We start from the raw sequence: 15,943 nt of genomic DNA, 5'->3' as shown, positions 1-15,943 counted from the left end.
ATAGTTATGATAATAATACATGCCACTGTTGATGATGACAGTAATCACAAATAATTTTGATTCTAGGTTAGGTGATAATAAGGCTGATGATTATAACATGTTACAATCACAATATAGTCTACCTGATTCCTTTAATGATATATTTCAGTTTGTTTATGAACAGTTGTTTTATGTTGGGTGGTTGTAGACAGTTAGCCTGGGGTAATGGTGTTTGCTGTAGGTATGTTCATTACAAATGTCAAATATAACGTACATTATATTACATTGCAGTATGTTTCACCACTATTGCTATTTCCAAGGTGGACTCAGGCATCTGTCATACACCTGTATATGTGGAAGGTAATTTTATACTTTAACCCGCATTGTTGCCCTCTTTTTATTTAAGTATGTAAAAATGAACTTATACAAAGTGTTTGTGAAGAAAAAGTCTTGAAAAAGATATTCTTGTTTGAAAAGAGATACATTGTATAATATATTTTAATAATCAAAACATTCTTGATTTCTTAGACTTTTCTTGTAAGAGAACAAAATGAAAGTGTTCTTTTGAACTGTTCTATAAATAGAAATTGTGTACAAGTAAGATATTTTGGCATACACATCTGTACAATACATGGGATTTAGGTTTGATGAATTTACTGTTTACAGTTTATTGTTTAATGTTTTAACATCTAAGGGTAAGCCTTGAAGTTTTTGTTTAGAAATGATATATTAAAGTGATATTAGTTAATAATTAATTTGATGTGATGATATATTTTATAGCGGTGATAATGGCTCAGTGTTGCATTATGGTCATGCAGGTGCCCCCAATAGTAAGCAATTACATAATGGGGATATGTGGTAAGTTCGTTTTTAACTAATTAAGAATGTCGGTGAATACATTGCCGGGCATCGGGGTACAATGTTAGGACTTTGGGATATGTGTGTGCATTAAGACATGTGGACTATTTTGTTGGCAAAGAGGATATGTTTTATATGGAAATTGTTAGGCATGAAAGATGTGTGTTGGTGAAGTGTTAGGCATTAGGAGAAACGTGTTACAGTATTTACTTATAGGCAGTGTATAGTATGGGTGATAATCGTATTTTTAGCTCAACTTTTCAAAGGATAGTGAGAGCTATTGTACTTACTCAAATAATGGTTCTGGTGACAGTGTCAAGTTTTTTAGCACAAATTCATATCTCCAAAACTACTGATGGAGATGGGTCGAAACTTTACAATTCCTTGTTCTCTATGATTATCTAACATGATAGGCACATAACTCTTAGTTACCTTTTACAGAGTTATGCCCCTTTTCTTACTGTCAAGCACTGAGAATAGTTGAGCAAGCTGTCTTATGAACAGCTCTTATTTATTATCTTACAGAAGTTTGATGATTTTAATCAGATTAAAGTTTTTGCTTGAAATAATGCATACAAAGAAGGACCTTTGGCTTTTCTTCAGCAATGCAGCTGGAAAGTCATCATATGACTTAAACAGTGTGGTGATAACTTGTAACACTTTATATATTAATAATATTTATAAGTATATTATTACTTATAGCGATTTTTTTTAAGGATTATATGGCCCTATATCAATGGTTGTTTTGGAAATATAACCTGAGCCTCAAGAGGAGGGTTATGTTGCAAATAACTATTTATATGCGGCCATATAACCTGTCAGGAATATCTCAAAGAGACCAATTTAATGCATGTGTTGTAATATACAATGAATGTTGAAAGTGAATGATTATTTTTTCTTTTACATTTTATAAAAAGTTTGTTAGACATGGGCGGAGAGTACTACTGCTATGCCTCGGATATAACTTGTTCCTATCCATGTAATGGCAAGTTTACAGAAAAACAGAAGGGGATTTACAATGCTGTACTGAAGAGTAGCAGGGCTGTCATGGCTGCTGTCAAACCAGGTATGTGGTGCAAACTTGAAAAATAACATGGCTCTCATTTAATATTAGTTTGAAGAGTATCAGATCTATTAATGCTGCTACAAAACAAGGTATGTTATGTAGCAAGCCTGCAAGGTTACTGCCAAACTAGGTACTTAATGTAGTAAGCCTGTCAAGGCTGCTACCAAACAAGGTATGTAATGTAGTAAGCCTGTCAAGGCTGCTACCAAACAAGGTATATAATGTAGCAAGCCTGTCAAGGCTACTGCCAAACAAGGTATGTAATGTAGCAAGCCTGTCAAGGCTGCTACCAAACAAGGTATGTAATGTAGCAAGCCTGTCAAGGCTGCTACCAAACAAGGTATGTAATGTAGCAAGCCTGTCAAGGCTGCTGCCAAACAAGGTATGTAATGTAGCAAGCCTGTCAAGGCTACTGCCAAACAAGGTATGTAATGTAGCAAGCCTGTCAAGGCTACTGCCAAACAAGGTATGTAATGTAGCAAGCCTGTCAAGGCTGCTACCAAACAAGGTATGTAATGTAGCAAGCCTGTCAAGGCTGCTGCCAAACAAGGTATGTAATGTAGCAAGCCTGTCAAGGCTGCTACCAAACAAGGTATATAATGTAGCAAGCCTGTCAAGGCTACTGCCAAACAAGGTATGTAATGTAGCAAGCCTGTCAAGGCTGCTACCAAACTAGGAATGTAATGTAGCTAGCCTTTCAAGGCTGCTACCAAACAAGGTATGTAATGTAGCAAGCCTTTCAAGGGTACTGTCAAACAAGATATATAATGTAGCAAGCCTGTCATGGCTACTGTCAAACCAGGTATGTGATGCAAACTTATAAAGTAGCATTGCTTTCATTTTGTGTTAGTGAATTTGTATCAAATCTTTCAAGATTGCTATACAAAACATGTGATAGTATTTGGCTTTAACATAAAAAAATAGCCGGGCAGTCATTGCTTTTAATTATTCATTGCAAGTAATTTATTCCCTGATGCAGAACTTTAACAAAGGTTGAATTTATACTATTCAATTTAGGTATATGCTCAAATATAATATAAATCAAAATCATGATCACTTATCAGAATATGATCTATAATTAATTGGATGAACTCTTTGAAACAGAAGGAACTAATCATGAAATAGTTCTACACTTTCACTGTTTAATGTCATTAGATTAGTCAACTATTAGGGCAGTTTTAATTTGAAAACATATGATAAAGTTTTGACAGATTTCATATACATGTACATACATAAGTCATCTTTATTGACGTGTGACCTATTCTCACACAGTACAACGATTTACAAACACAGAAGAAAAATATGTCATTAACGATTAGGAGACTTGTTTATAAAGCAGGTTTTATTATATTGTTACAAAAGGAACTGTTCTCTATCACTTAAATACTTTTAGGGGGCATGGAACATACTCAAGTTTTAGCTCCAGTGTTTTTTTTTTAACAATGAAGGCATGTTCTGAATTTTAATTGCTATCAAGACGTTAGATTTAGGAGTAATGAATGCAAACTGTTATTTTTAGCTTGACTATTCGATAAGAATAAGTAGAGCTATTGTAGTCACCCGAGCTACCACTTATGTTAAAGTTTTTTGTAATAGTTCAAATATTTTCAAAGTCCATTGACATATGGCTTTGAAACTTTGCACACTTGTTCACCATCATTACCCCAACCTGTATACAGGAGGAGGTAACTGTATCAAGCATTTTGACAGAATTATGCCCCTTTTTGACTTAGAATTTACATTAAAGTTTTTGTAATAGTTCAAATATTTTCAAAGTCCATTGACATATGGCTTTGAAACTTTGCAAACATGTTCACCATCATTACCCCAACCTGTAGACAGGAGGAGGTAACTGTATCAAGCATTTTGACAGAATTATGCCCCTTTTTCGACTTAGAATTTACGTTAAAGTTTTTGTAATAGTTCAAATATTTTCAAAGTCCATTGACATATGGCTTTGAAACTTTGCACACTTGTTCACCATCATTACCCCAACCTGTAGACAGGAGGAGGTAACTGTATCAAGCATTTTGACAGAATTATGCCCCTTTTTCAACTTAGAATTTACGTTAAAGTTTTTGTAATAGTTCAAATATTTTCAAAGTCCATTGACATATGGCTTTGAAACTTTGCACACTTGTTTATCATCATTACCCCAACCTGTATACAGGAGGAGGTAACTGTATCAAGCATTTTTTTTTTACTATCAAGCACTAAGAATAGTCGAGCGTTGCTGTCCTACCGACAGCTCTTGTTTTAATGTTTGTCATAAAGCCTTGAATAATACAGAACGGCAGGTTAACTGCTTGTGTTAAAGTTTATGGAATTTTATAATGCTGCATGTTTGTAATGTAGCTTTTCATTTGATAATCATGACGTTTATATAGTTTTATACCCTGCTGCTGTCAATTTATGAAGAAATCTCTCTTTCCTGAGATGCTTGCTGTATTATAAATTTGTTACAAATATTTCTGACAGATCATATTGCCGTATATAAATGGTTGAATGCAATATAACCCTTATCTAGGGGCTTGGTTTATATTTCCAAACAATCGTTTACATACATGTAGGGCCATATAACCTGTCAAGAATCTTTATAACTAATAGTGTAAAGGTTCTTGAAATATTTTGTCTGAATCATCATATCTTAAGAGAAGCATGTGTAACCATACGTACATACTACTACTACATGCAAAGTCATTACTATTTATTTTGGAAAACATCCAATTCCTGTCTTCAATTTTCATAAGGGGACATGCATTTGTGTCTTCTATATGAACTTTTAAATTTAGGAGTATTTTGAGCGGACATTCATTTTTGTTTTCTATATATATATTCTATATATAACATGAATTTTTATGTATATCTTGGGTAGACATTTATTTGCGTATTCTATATTAACATGTAATTTTAGGAGTATCTTGGGTAGACATTTATTTGTGTATTCTATATACAACATGTAATTTTAGGAGTATCTTGGGTAGACATTTATTTTTAGCTCGACTTTTCTATGAAAAGGGGAGCTATCCTACTCGCCCCGGCGTCGGCGTCGGCGTCACACCTTGGTTAAGTTTTTCGTACCACCCCACTTTATTTCAGAAGTATTACAAGTATGGCTTTGAAACTTACCATACTTGTTCACCATCATAACCTCCATCTACAGACAAGAGTACATAACTCTGTCAAGGTTTTTGACAGAATTATGGCCCTTTTTTGACTTAGAAAGTGTATTGAGCTTGGTTAAGTTTTTTGTACCACCTCACTTTATTTCAAAACCATTGGAGGTATTGCTTGAAACTGACCATACTTGTTTACCATCACGACCTTCATCAACAGACAAGAGGACATAACTGTCAAGGTTTTTGACAGAATTATGCCCCTTTTTGACTTAGAAAATACATTGAATATGGGTAAAATCCACTTATTGCCTTAACCCTTTGAGATATTGCTTTGAAACTTTTAATGCTATTTCACATCATTACCCCCATCTGTACGCAAGAGAAGGTAACTCTGTCAAGGATTTGTTTTAAAAATTAAGGCCTTTTATCGACTTAGAATCTTGGTTAAGTTTTTAGTACCAGTCCACTTTTTGACTGAACTGTTTGAGATATTAATTTGAAAGTTGGAATACTTGTTTACAATCATGGTTCCCAAACATGTCCAGGAGAAGGTAATTCTGTCAAAGATTTTATTTGAATTATGGCCCTTAACTGTCAATGTTTTGACTTAAACATTTCAAACTTTGCTGCAGTGTTCAAGGGTATCACACAATTCAGTAAAATAATTCTTCACTAAATATCTTAATGCTCATGGCCATTGTTCACTTTAAAAATACAGAGATTCTTGTATTGCCTTTTACTGCAAAAACTTTTTTTATTGGCAAGCAATAAAAAAGTCGAGCGCGCTGTCTTACGGACAGCTCTTGTTGTATTTTATACATAACGAGCAATTTTAGGAGTATTTTGGGTAGACATTTATTTGTGTATTCTATATATAACATGTAATTTTAAGAGTATCTTATGTAAACATTTATTTGTGTATCTTATATACAATGTATAATGAAATTTAAGGAGTATCTTGTCTAAACATTTATTTGTGTATTCTATATTTAATATGTAATTTTAGGAGTATCTTGGGTAGACATGCATTTGCTGGCTGATCGTGTACAACAAAGGGGATGTTAGTCAAGTTTGGGTTTGGGTAAAAGGTGCCCATTGATAAAAGGATAAAGGTGAGACTTGGTCCAGTGTTTATGCAAAGGGTTGGGCCTTTTTGGGAATAAATTACACATGTGTTGGGGAATCTAAAGGAAAAATTTTTAGGGGAAAATTTGGGTATCATGTTTTTTGGGGTTTTAAAAAATTAGGGGAATTTTTTTTGTTTTCTGTAAGTTTGGGAAATATTTTTCCCGGGGGAACCCCAGTTTGCAATTTTTAAACGAGTGGTTTTGACCCGTAAGGGAGTAGCTGGTGTTACGAAAAAAAGGTTTTCAACCCTTACTTTGTAAAAAAAATTTAAATTTTCTTTTTATTTCATGCTTTTTAAGTATTTTTTTACTGATTTTGCCATGTAACATTGCGCATTCTCCTTTATAAGGTCCATCCTGACGTCACATCATCAATTTTGAAATATACTATATAGTTTTGTTAAATTTTTCTAATTTTGTTTCATTTTTAATATGATGTATGATGATATCGACATTCTTTTATTAAAAAAGCAAAATTTACATATGACGGCATTTATTTTTGCCTGTTATTCCGTTTAGTTATGATATTCTTTTCATCTGCATTCATATAATTATAGTCCTGCTACAGTGAAAATTATACTTTATAAATTTCACTTAAAGGTTTATCAGAATATAATCATCTGATATATTACAGTAAAACACTAGAAAGCATGAAATAAAAACTGTATCTAATGATTTTCTCTTTTCAGAAAATAAATTTATATCTTATTTTGTTTTCATAATGGAATGATTGATTGTGAAATGAGTTGTAACATAGAATAGTTTATATTAAACAAAATGATTATTGTACATAAACATAATAAATTGTTACACAACAAAAATATTACTATTCTAAGTCAAGCAATTATTTTGTGCATGGTCCATTTGCTCTTAAGGAAATGAACAAACATATTTTTTTCACATATGATATTTTGGAAGTATTCTTTTTCAAAATTCAGGCAATAATTTTTTAAAATAGGAAGCTTATATATAGCTTGATACACTTCAAGCTAATCTTAATCTGTAAACTACTGAATTTGTATATAGACTTAATTACTTTGACTTTGGAACTCTCTTTTCTTACCTTAACAAAATCCATTAAATTCTTGAATGCAGAAGTCAGTTCAGACTGCAAGGCTTGCCCTATACATGTGTAGTTGCGATATTGGCCAATCAATATGTGATTATTGTTCAAAGGGTTAAATCAATCTAAACATGATATTCATATAGAATGAAGTAGTTGTTGGTAGTCTGGTAGAAAGGCAACCATTTAACAATTATTGATATGTAGTTACCCTATTTTTTTGATGGGGCATATGTGATTAAAATGATTCCCTCAAAATAAAAGATTTTTGAAGAGCCTACAACTTAATTATTCTATCCTGTACTTTAAAAATTAGAATTAAAGGTAGATACTTGGACATTAGAATACATAAGTAATGTTCTTGAAACTGGTTGTCAAATGATTGCAATGTTAAATTAATATGAGCCGCATCACAACAAAACCCAACATAATGGGTTTGCGACCAGCATGGATCCAGACCAGCCTGCGCATCCGTGCAGTCTGATCAGGATTTATGCTGTTCGCTTACAAACCCTATAACAAGGAGAGAAACTGATAGCGAACAGCATGGATCCTGATCAGACTGCGCGTATGCGCAGGCTGGTCTGGATCCATGCTGGTCGCAAACGCACTATTTGGTTTTTGTCATGACGCCGGCTAATTATAGATCTGTTTTTTTAAAATGGGGAAAGCGAGAATAGATACCCGGGGAGAACTTAAAAAATTAGAGCCCTAAAACAGGTGTTCCAAAATTGGGAAACCTGTTTTTCTTTTTTAAATTTTGTAAGTTAATTTTTTTCTTTTTTGGCCCTTTTTTTTTTTTGCTTGGAAAGGGCTTCAAGAAAATTTGAGGGGTTCCATTGTTCAGGTAATAAGGGAAACAATTTTAGTTGAATTTTTTAAAAAAAAAGTTTATAAAAAAAATGAAAATTCTTTTTTTATTGTTTGTAAAATTTTTTCTTTTTTATTGTCCCCCCTTATTTTTGGCTTTTAAAGTTTAAAAATTTTGCCCTTCCGTCTTTTTCTCTTTTTTTGACGAAAATAAAAAAGTATTTGACCTAAAGCATAAATTTTACAAATATTGGGATCGCAGGGGAAAGTTGTGCACCTGGTTATTTTCATCTGGATATTTTTAGTATTTTTTAGAGTTATTGCCCTTGACTTAGTAAAATTTTTGCAATTTTCAACTTGTGTCGCATGTAACTAAAAAAGTATTTGACCTAGAGTCATGAAACTTTACAGGAATGTTGATCAGCATGTGTAGTTGTGCACCTGAATATTTTCGTCTGAATTTATTTAGTATTTTTAGAGTTATTGCCCTTGACTTAGTAAAATTTTGCACTTTTCAACTTGTGTCGCATTTAACTCAAAAAGTATTTGACATAGAGTCATGAAACTTTACAGGAATATTGATCAGCATGTGTAGTTGTGCACTGGGTATTTTCGTTTGGATTTATTTAGTATCTTTAGAGTTATTGCCCTTGACTTAGAAATTTTTTGCAATTTTCAACTTGTGTCACATATAACTCAAAAAGGATTTGACATAGAGTCATTAAACCTTATGGGAAGGTTGCTCAGCATATTTAGTTTTGCACTTGGGGTTTCGCTTGTGGATTTATCCAGTATTTGTAGAGTTATTTCCCTTGACCGTTTCATTATGTTGTTATTTGTTCCTTGAGTGCTTGAGTTAGAATCAACCAACTTTACAGGAATAATGATCAACATCACTAAATAACAGGAATAATGATTCACAACACTGTGAAGCTATGCATCTGGGACTTTGCATGTGGATTTTTTTCAGTTTTGTTAAGAGTTATTGCCCTTGACTTACAGTAGTATAGATTTACAATTTTCAACTTGTTCATGCATAGCTCAAAAAGTATTTCACTTGTAGGCCTGAAAGTTTACAAGAATGTTGGTCAGCATGTGTACTTATGCACCTTGGGGTTTGCTTGTGGATTTATTCAGTATTTGTAAAGTTCTTGCCCTTTACTTAGTAAAAGATTTTTAGTTTTCGAAAAATATTTGACCTAGAGTCATAAGATTGACGGAACAGTGGCACGGTGGGGGCACCCTTGTCCTATGGACACATTTCTAGTTATACTGTATCATGTTTTTACCAACATCGCACTTGTAATAGTGTTGTATATATTCTGTATTATGTGGCACTAAAAGGTGTGGGCAAACAAAACAAAAAAACATGTGAAAAGTGTTGTGATTCTTTATGTTTATGTGACTTTGTGTGAATAGTTGACTTAAAGTATATTTTGAAGAAATTAAATTGAATATTTAGAATAATACAAAATTGTCACTGTCTGATATAAGAGGGCAATGGGCTTATTTTTTAGTTTTATAGCATAGCATTAAAATTTTGTTCATTGAAAGTGTTTTAAGGTAGAACACCCCTAATGGGCACTATAAGGAACTGTAAAATTGACAACATAGGACAGTTATATGCCTTAAATGTCACCTGTATGCAAAATTTAAACATAATGTACCATGTGGTTTATGATTTATGGACATTTTTCTGAACTAAAACTTTGCCTTTTGAAGGGCTTTTTTCAGAAATGAGGAAACTCTAAATAATCTATAATATCATCATTATGAAAAAAAGTTTTCCTATTGCTCATTGTTAAGAAACAAATAATGACATTAAGGTAACAAATTAAACAAGCAAAATGATTGTTTTTAAACGAAATGTTTTAATATGTATAAAAATGTAACCCTACCCCACCCACTTTTAACACTTATTTGTCAATTTCCCTATGTAAAAAGCCTTATTTAAAATATCCCTAAATTTTTCCACAATGAGGGGCTGTTTTCAAAGTTTGCCTAAATTTTTTTGAATAAATATTGGTTGGTCTTGCAAAATATAAAATACTTTTACCATGCAGTTTTTATTTTATTTAACTTTGAAAATATCAAGTATCATATTTGCTATTAAATTTGGCATTATTTAGTAAATAAATACCTACAATAATTATATAATTAAAATCAAACACTTTTTTCTTCCATTAGGGATTTGAGAGATTAATAAAAAATATTAAAAAGAAAAAAAAGAAAGAAAAAAACTTGCCCCATTATTAGGTTTGAACCGACGCCCCTCAGTTTCAATACACTTTAAAGTGATTCTAGCCTATTTGAATACTCTTCAAAGTAGAGATAAATATAAATATAAATTTGATTGGCATGCCTAATAATATTATACAAGGAATAATTTATTTTTATAAGTAAAACATAATGTCATTTTTAGCTCACCTGTCACAAAGTGACAGGATGAGCTTTTGTGATCGCTTTTCGTCTGGCGTCCGTCCGTAAACTTTTACTTTAAATGTCATCTCCTCATAAACCACTAAGCCAATTTCATCCAAACTTCACAGGAATGTTCCTTTGGTGGTCACCTTTAAAAATTGTTCAAAGAATTTAATTCCATGCAGAACTCTGGTTGCCATGGCAACCGAAAGAAAAAACTTATATCTTCTTTTAAAAAACCCTAAGAGCTGGAGCTTAGATATTTGGCATGAAACATCTTCTAGTGAGTGTCTACCAAGTTTGTTCAAATAAAATCCCTGGGGTCAAAATTGGCCCCGCCCCAGGGCGTCATTATTTTTTCCCTATATGCATAATTTATAGTAAAAACTTAAAAAATCTTCTTTTAAAGAACCAAAAGATCTAGAGCTAAGATATTCAGCATGAAACATCTTCTAATGAGTGTCTACCAAGTTTGTTCAAATAAAAGCCCGGGGGTCAAAATTGGCCCGCCCCAGGGGGTCATTGATTTTCCCTATATGGATATAGTAAACACTTAAAAAATCTTCTTTTAAAGAACTCAAAGAGCTAGACTAAGATATTTAGAATGAAACATGTTCTAATGGGTGTCTACCAAGTTTGTTCAAATAAAAGCCCTGGGGTCAAAATTGGCCCCGTCCCGGGGGTCATTGAATTTCCTTATATGTGTATATCAAAAACATAAAAAAAATTTTCTTTGAAAAAACCCAAATACATGTAGCTAGAGTTTAGATATTAAGCATGAAACATCTTCTAGTAAGTGTCTACAAAATTTGTTCAAATAAAAGCCCTGGGGTCAAAACTGGCACCGCCCCAGGGGTGTCCTTGTTTTTAACTATATGTGTATAGTAAAAACTTAAAAAATCTTCTTTTAAAAAACCCAATGAGCTAGAGCTTAGATGTTTAGTATAAAACATCTTCTTATGGGTGTCTACCAAGTTTGTTCAAATAAAAGCCCTCGGGTGATAATTGGCCCTGCCGGGGAGGGGGGGATCATTGTTTTTCATTATATGTGTGTAGTAAAAACTTAACATCGTGAAACATCTTCTAATGAGTGTCTTCCAAGTTTGTTCAAATAAAAGTCCTGGTCTTTAAACTGGCCCCGCTCCGGGGGCCTATATACAGGTGAGTGACCTCAGGGCCATCATGGCCCTCTTGTTTTTATGAAATTGTCTGTCTATCTGTTATGAAAATAACTACTTGATAACCCTATGTTTTGTATTTGTACAGTTGTTAGACGAGGCCTTAGCAAATGCTGACCAAGCCAGATTCATGTGTAGGGAGGTGATTGATCAATACAGAGGTTTTGGTGGGGTAAGATAGGCTTTACATCCATGTTATTGCATTTAAGTGGTCATATACAGATAGAGTGTTAACCTCTACTGTGCTAGAGGTCACTTTTTCAATTTTAAGTCTTATTTAGCACTTATCATGAAAAGGATAGTTTTAGGACTTCAGAGAACACTTCAGTATAGTATGACTTTATTCAGTGAAGTTGTACTGTAAAGTTAAGTATTTTGTGAACATTCTTACATGTAATTCTGTGTAAATTAAGTACATGTACTGTTTTTGAGGAAGCTTGAATTACGCTTTGGTTTTTTATGCAAGTTGTTATTTTCAAATCTGCTGAAGGAAATGGGTTGAACCCTCATAAATTTGTTCTCTGTATTTTCCAACATGATGGGTACAGGTGCTTATAACTATAAGTTAACTTTTTACAAAGTTATGCCCGTTGTCTTACATTAAAGCACTGAACATAGTCAAGCATGTTATTACACATACAGCAATTATTATTCTTGCATTATCAAAGCTGGACATTCACAGCTTTTCCAAAGTGCAAAAATTAAAATTTCAAAATTGATTTTAGGTTTTAATTATATATTGTCTATAGGTACGAATTGAAGATGACATTGTGGTGACCGAGGATGGAATGGAGTGTCTAACTGTAGTGCCACGTACGGTGGAGGAAATAGAACAGCTGATGGCTGAAGGTGAAGGTTGTCGAGTGACCTTGCCACAAGAAGCAGGAAAACCAGCGCTGTAGTCATGTGATATATAAGTGATAGTGTAATAAACAAACAATGAATGCTAACTTTATTCATGTTCTAATATGAATATATATATATATTTAAATACACACAAATTTAATTATTTAATTATTATTTAGTTAAAGCTACATTTAATAAATATGTAAAAATATTTTGCTGTCGGCCTAAAAACAAGCATTCTACAGTTCCATTAACCTTTTTAAAAGTATTGTTGTAAATCTCCTCAAATATTGTTCATAAAAATGGATTTTAAACGGAAAACCCAACGGAAACACTAAAGTTCGTATACAAATTTTAACATGCAATTGAAGACTATAATCAGCTCATGTATGCGCGACTTCAGAGGGTTATAGTTGCTATCCGGAACACAGCAAATATAAGATTTTCTTGTGCAAACACATTTTAACCGTTTTAGCTTCACGGTGCACTAGGCCTGATGCTCAGAAAAAGTAATCATCTCATAAAAAAGATTAAATTTGTATGAAAACGTCTGTTACAATGTGGAAATATACCGTTAAATTAGGACCGCTACTTATAGTAATGTTTGTTGATATAATATTGATGTACAGATTATCCGAAGGCGGAGTTTCTCATGCAAACAGAAATTGTACTTCGATTTCGCCACAATGAGGTTGTCCATTTTTTATGCTTATAAAACTCATTTTGGTTGTCTGGACACCAAAATAAGATCTGGAGTCGTTATGAAACCCAATTTATTAATGAAATGTCGCTATTTCTGTTTTTGTGAAATTTATTAAATGTAGCTTTAAGTAGTGTTTAACACAGTATATAATTAGATGAAAAGGAAGAATACAAAGAAACTACACGTCAACACCGGATAAATGTGAACAAAATTTCAATAAAGATCTACAGGTTTCCAACCTATCTGGTCCTTCATCAGGATAAAATTTACAAAAAATAAATCAATCTAAAGTATAAAAATTGTGTAAGATGGTAAGTCACGTGATATATAAAAATAATAACAAAATTAATAAAGTTTTCTAAAAATAGATAGAGTTTTGGAAAGTTGCCAGTAAAGTTATGAAGATGTGCGAAGTTTCTTAGCCTTTGTTAAATTGTTGTTTGGAAGGTGCCATATACACTGTAGATGTTGATGGTCAGTTCATTTTCACTATTATACATTAAGTGTTCTTCCTTGCAAATTGTTGATGATGATGATGAGCTATTACTTGGTGATTAGGTGCTGTCTGTTTGTTGATATTCTTCTGTTTGTGGTGTTGGGCTTAACGGTAAAACTGGTCTGGAACTATATAATTGTGTAGACTACATATTTGAAATAACATATAAAGTGAAATATATATTGTGGCGGGGGCAGGGGGGGGCTTGTTTACCCTAGGCATCGGAAAGATTACTTAAGAAAGATATACATGTATAGGACACATCCAATTAAGTTTCATTTGTGATTATGTATTTTCGAGAAATTTTAATCGTTGTCAAATGTGTGCAATAAAAAGCTAAACATACTTTACTAAGAAGTTTGACATGTAAAGCTTATACATTTCTATTAATTTAAGTTAACAGTAAACATGTTGTACAATGATTTTAAAGTTTTTTTTTTTTAGTTTTTTTTTTTTTTTTACATACATCAAATATGTTTCAAGCTGTCTCCAGATTGTAATGGTATATTTATGCTTAAATGGACAAATTATTTAATTTTCTTATAAGGTCTTGTTAAAGTAAGATTTAAAAATTTAACATGTTAAATTCAATTTTGTTCAGAAATTCTAAGCAGTTTTCATATCACAGAATCATTTATTTCTAGTCAAAAATAACTTTGTACAATATGAAAAAAATGTATAAATGTGGTTAAGTTTTTGTATGTAAGCTGGTATCTCCATAACTACTGAAGGGAATAGATTGAAACTTCACACACTTGTTCTCTGTGATTATCTAAGATGATTGGCACAAGTCCCATAACTCTGATTTGCTTTTTTTCATAATTATGCCCCTTTTTCGACTTAGAAATTCTTGGTTAAGTTTTTGTATGTAAGCTGGTATCTCCATAACTACTGAAGGGAATGGATTGAAACTTCACACACTTGTTCTCTGTGATTATCTAAGATGATTGGCACAAGTCCCATAATTCTGATTTGCTTTTTTTCATAATTATGCCCCTTTTTCGACTTAGAAATTCTTGGTTAAGTTTTTGTATGTAAGCTGGTATCTCCATAACTACTGAAGGGAATGGATTGAAACTTCACACACTTGTTCTCTGTGATTATCTAAGATGATTGGCACAAGTCCCATAACTCTGATTTGCTTTTTTTCATAATTATGCCCCTTTTTCGACTTAGAAATTCTTGGTTAAGTTTTTGTATGTAAGCTGGTATCTCCATAACTACTGAAGGGAATGGATTGAAACTTCACACACTTGTTTTTCTGTGATTATCTAAGATGATTGGCACAAGTCCCATAATTCTGATTTGCTTTTTTTCATAATTATGCCCCTTTTTCGACTTAGAAATTCTTGGTTAAGTTTTTGTATGTAAGCTGGTATCTCCATAACTACTGAAGGGAATGGATAGTAACTTCATATACATGTTCACTGTGATAATCTAATATGATTGGCATAAGTCCCATAACTCTGATTTGCTTTTTTTCATAATTATGCCCCTTTTTCGACTTAGAAATTCTTGGTTAAGTTTTTGCATGTAAGCTGGTATCTCCATATCTACTGAAGGGAATGGATTGAAACTTCACACACTAGTTCTCTGTGATTATCTAAGATGATTAGTACAAGTCCCATAACTCTGATTTGCTTCTTTGCATAATTATGCCCCTTTTTCGACTCATGAATTCTTGGTTAAGTTTTTGCATGTAAGCTTGTATCTCCATACTTACTGAAGGGAATGTATTGAAACTTGAAGAGTTTGTACCTTTTCGGACAATTTTATGTATTCTTATAGGTAAGCATTATTGTACTCAATGAAACACCCTTGTGACAAATTTTCGAATAGTCGAGCGTTACTGTCCTCCGACAGTTCTTGTTGTAACAATATTATAAATTGATAAGGACCATGAAACTTAAAGCACCTTTCAGCTTTTATTTCTTGTTGGAAAAACATTTCTGTTTTGTTTCAAACCACGTTTACATGTTTCAAACTAAGTATTTCAGTAATTTAATCTTAGAAAAGGGCATCATATCACTGTTAAGCCTTCTTCAAACCAGCATTCCAAGAGCTTTTTATAAAGCGTCAGTGACATGATAGGAAAACAAATCTCCTGCTTTACTAATTCACATATAGAGAGTGGTCAGGTAGATAAGAGGTATCCATTGGTTTCGTTTCCTTATTGTTTATGTATTTTATCAACGTCAAAATTCATTTTCCACCATAATACATTTGATGTGACAATGATATGAAATGATTTATCTAAAAATAACATATTTAACCTTT

General features: G+C 32.6%; 1 protein-coding gene across 1 annotated transcript in view; it reads left to right on the top strand.

Moving 5' to 3' along the window:
- LOC132741375 (xaa-Pro dipeptidase-like) overlaps positions 1–14,909 on the top strand; it is a 30,684-nt gene extending 15,775 nt beyond the window's left edge. The window contains exons 10-15 of the mRNA XM_060729526.1: positions 271–339; positions 760–837; positions 1,755–1,903; positions 6,029–6,082; positions 11,663–11,793; positions 12,371–14,909. Coding sequence (XP_060585509.1) covers positions 271–339; positions 760–837; positions 1,755–1,903; positions 6,029–6,082; positions 11,663–11,793; positions 12,371–12,523 — 634 coding nt within the window. The 3' untranslated portion in view covers positions 12,524–14,909. The remainder of the gene's footprint in view (positions 1–270; positions 340–759; positions 838–1,754; positions 1,904–6,028; positions 6,083–11,662; positions 11,794–12,370) is intronic.
- Positions 14,910–15,943: the final 1,034 nt, after the last annotated feature.

This window comes from Ruditapes philippinarum, unplaced genomic scaffold, assembly GCF_026571515.1.
Source record: "Ruditapes philippinarum isolate M1 unplaced genomic scaffold, ASM2657151v2 ctg501_1_1_1_1, whole genome shotgun sequence".
In the NCBI taxonomy this organism is placed as follows: Eukaryota; Metazoa; Mollusca; class Bivalvia; order Venerida; family Veneridae; genus Ruditapes; species Ruditapes philippinarum.
Note: the sequence above shows the minus strand (reverse complement) of the source record. Positions and strands in the feature narration are given on the sequence as shown.